At 43.2% G+C, this 2,536-nt stretch overlaps 1 protein-coding gene across 1 annotated transcript in view; it reads right to left on the bottom strand.

Annotated features, from left to right (window-relative positions):
- LOC104547748 (proteasome-associated protein ECM29 homolog) overlaps positions 1–1,298 on the bottom strand; it is a gene marked incomplete at both ends in the record, with an annotated part of 8,605 nt that extends 7,307 nt beyond the window's left edge. The window contains 2 exons of the mRNA XM_010193562.1: positions 134–255; positions 1,251–1,298. Coding sequence (XP_010191864.1) covers positions 134–255; positions 1,251–1,298 — 170 coding nt within the window. The remainder of the gene's footprint in view (positions 1–133; positions 256–1,250) is intronic.
- Positions 1,299–2,536: the final 1,238 nt, after the last annotated feature.

Raw genomic sequence — 2,536 nt, 5'->3', positions numbered from 1 at the left:
AGGAAAGCTATTATGGGGAGAAACTTGTAATTTCAAACACTAAGAACATTCTGCAACTCAGGTGAATAAGCTGGGTCCCTTTAAGAAAAATCATGACCCGACCCCCAGTGAACCTACATGATGCAAAACCGACCTTAGAGATCGGACTTCAGCAACCGTGCTAACTATTCCCTTGTCCAGGAGGCAAGGGAGCAGTACAGCTATTGTCTTCTGCCCAGCTGCTCCTTTGGAGGGATCGCACATTTTCACACAGACCTGGGGACAGGAGAGGATCAGTGTTGCAAGCATGTACAAACCTCCTGTGCTGATTACTTTGAAACAGCCTCTCTGTCAGACAGAAGAAGACAACAGCAACTAGAGCAGCTGCTCACAGCCAAACCCAGACTCTTACACCTTTCATTCTCCTCCCCAGGAGGAAGTACTCTTAAGCCTTAAGCCAGATCCCTAAAAGGAGTTTCAGCTATGATCAGCTGCCAGAAAACACAAATCCACAGCCTAGCAGGTCTTGATCTGCATCTGAAGAGACAGACCAAATGACATCTCAGTTGAGGGCCAGCCTATCTCAGCCACATGGATTCAACCATTCCAAAAGGCAGAGCAGCAAGTCACAGATCACAACAGATTTTGCAATTGCTGTGACGTTTTGGGACCAGATCACCACTTGTGCCACTGAAATGTCATGCTGCATGCATTATGAAGGTAGTGATTTCAAACACATCTCTTACAAACTGCTTCCATTTCCACTGATGTGACTTTTTTAGAGGGATATAAAACAAAATATTAAGTGATATGTGTACTATACCCAAAAAAACCCCTTCTGTCAGTAACAGCACCAGAGAGTGAAGTCCGGACTGGATTGCTTTGTTTCACACCAGTGAGGCTCCACTGGCTTGGTCAACTGGTGAAGTTACAGGAAGATTCCTTAAACCCCACCAAGTGGGGAAAAAATGACATTAGAGGAAAAAACCCAGTTCATTATATTCCTCCTTTGCTTGTACAGAACTTAACATCACATTATCCTCTAGCAGCAGAACTTCACCAGCATCAACAAAAGTACAGAGGAGTATGTGGCCAAGCTTATTATGATTGCTCTCCAGGGGACTGTTCTGTTTTTCAGAACTGCACCTTACACTAGGGAGGTTTTCAAGCAACAGTCTATGGTAAGCAGGTCATTCCTATGACAGGGAATGATTACTTGATATCAAAACCATACAATTCTCCATGTGCAAATAATGAAATTAGAGTTTTACCTTGCTTAAAGTTTTTAGAGCTAGTTCTGCTGCCTTTCGCACAGTCTCCTGAAAAAGAAGCCAACAATCCATTGTTACTGTTTTTAAATCTTCTACAGAATGATTCATGTTAATTCATAAATACAACAGTAGTACTGACAAGGCCACATTCATGGCTAATATTTAATACAATATCTTTCAAGGAATTTTTGGCTTTGGTCCTTCTAAGTGTCTCATCTACTCAGTGACAAATACATTAACAATCCTGCCTGGCATCACCAGGTTCTCTGTGCTTCTGTTCACATTTGTCCCTGTGATACTATTTTATAGGTTGTCCTTTTCAAAACAAACGAATAAAAAACACCCAAAATACCTCAAACCACAAAAAATGCCAAACAATAAAACTCAAAACCAAACGCCCCAAAAAACAATGGAACCTTCTACTGCAAAAAGAAGTACATAGTGCTTTGGGTATGCTTTACCCCCTCCTCAATATAATGCCTGCTGCTCAGCGTTCCTTTACTCCACTGAATGTCTAGGACTAGAGAAAGATGGACTAAAAGCAAACAATAAATAGTGCAGCTCTGGTGGCACATGACACCATCATCAACTAGGCTCTTTAACTTGTATTGACGAACTAAGCAATATCTAGCAATATTCCTGGGTACTGAAAGACAGTCAGCTGGATGGGTAATGTCTTGGAAAAAAATGTGACCTGCCACAAGTAGACCTTCTGCAGAGAGAGAGAAAAAGTTAGTCACAAAGTCCAAGTCATGTACACCATGTAGCTGCATGCCTGGAAGCATGAAACTCAGCACTAGAGGAGGTGACAACCATCACTGGATCCATATCTGGTGTTATCTGGATGCCTGGAGGAGTGTGAAATGGGTCCCAGTCCCCCATTTCTTTCCGCCCCAAACAAAGGAGCCATTACCTCTACCCATGCAGGTGTGAATTAACGGACTTTGTGACATTAACATAACTGGTAAGATTGTCTATAGTCATCCCCACCTGCAGGTATGCCCTGGTGATGTAATACAGAAATTTGAGTGATAACTAAAGACAAACACCTCAGGCGGTCTAATCCACTCAGACACCCTCCTGCCTGCTGTCAGGTACATCAGGGGATGAAAACCCTAGGATTCAGGCTAGAAAGGGGGAGTTACTTCTCCAGCCATGGAGTGATGAGAATCTTCCCCCTTGGTCGGAATGCTGGCCAAGGTAACTTACATGGGAGCCCTTACTTGGGGAGACAGGATGAACTTGGAACCACACAGATGAACTGGACAGATTAACGAATTCACTCC

Source organism: Mesitornis unicolor, unplaced genomic scaffold, assembly GCF_000695765.1.
Source record: "Mesitornis unicolor isolate BGI_N332 unplaced genomic scaffold, ASM69576v1 scaffold27521, whole genome shotgun sequence".
Lineage (NCBI taxonomy): Eukaryota > Metazoa > Chordata > Aves > Mesitornithiformes > Mesitornithidae > Mesitornis > Mesitornis unicolor.
This window is presented reverse-complemented; position numbering and strand designations above follow the sequence as displayed.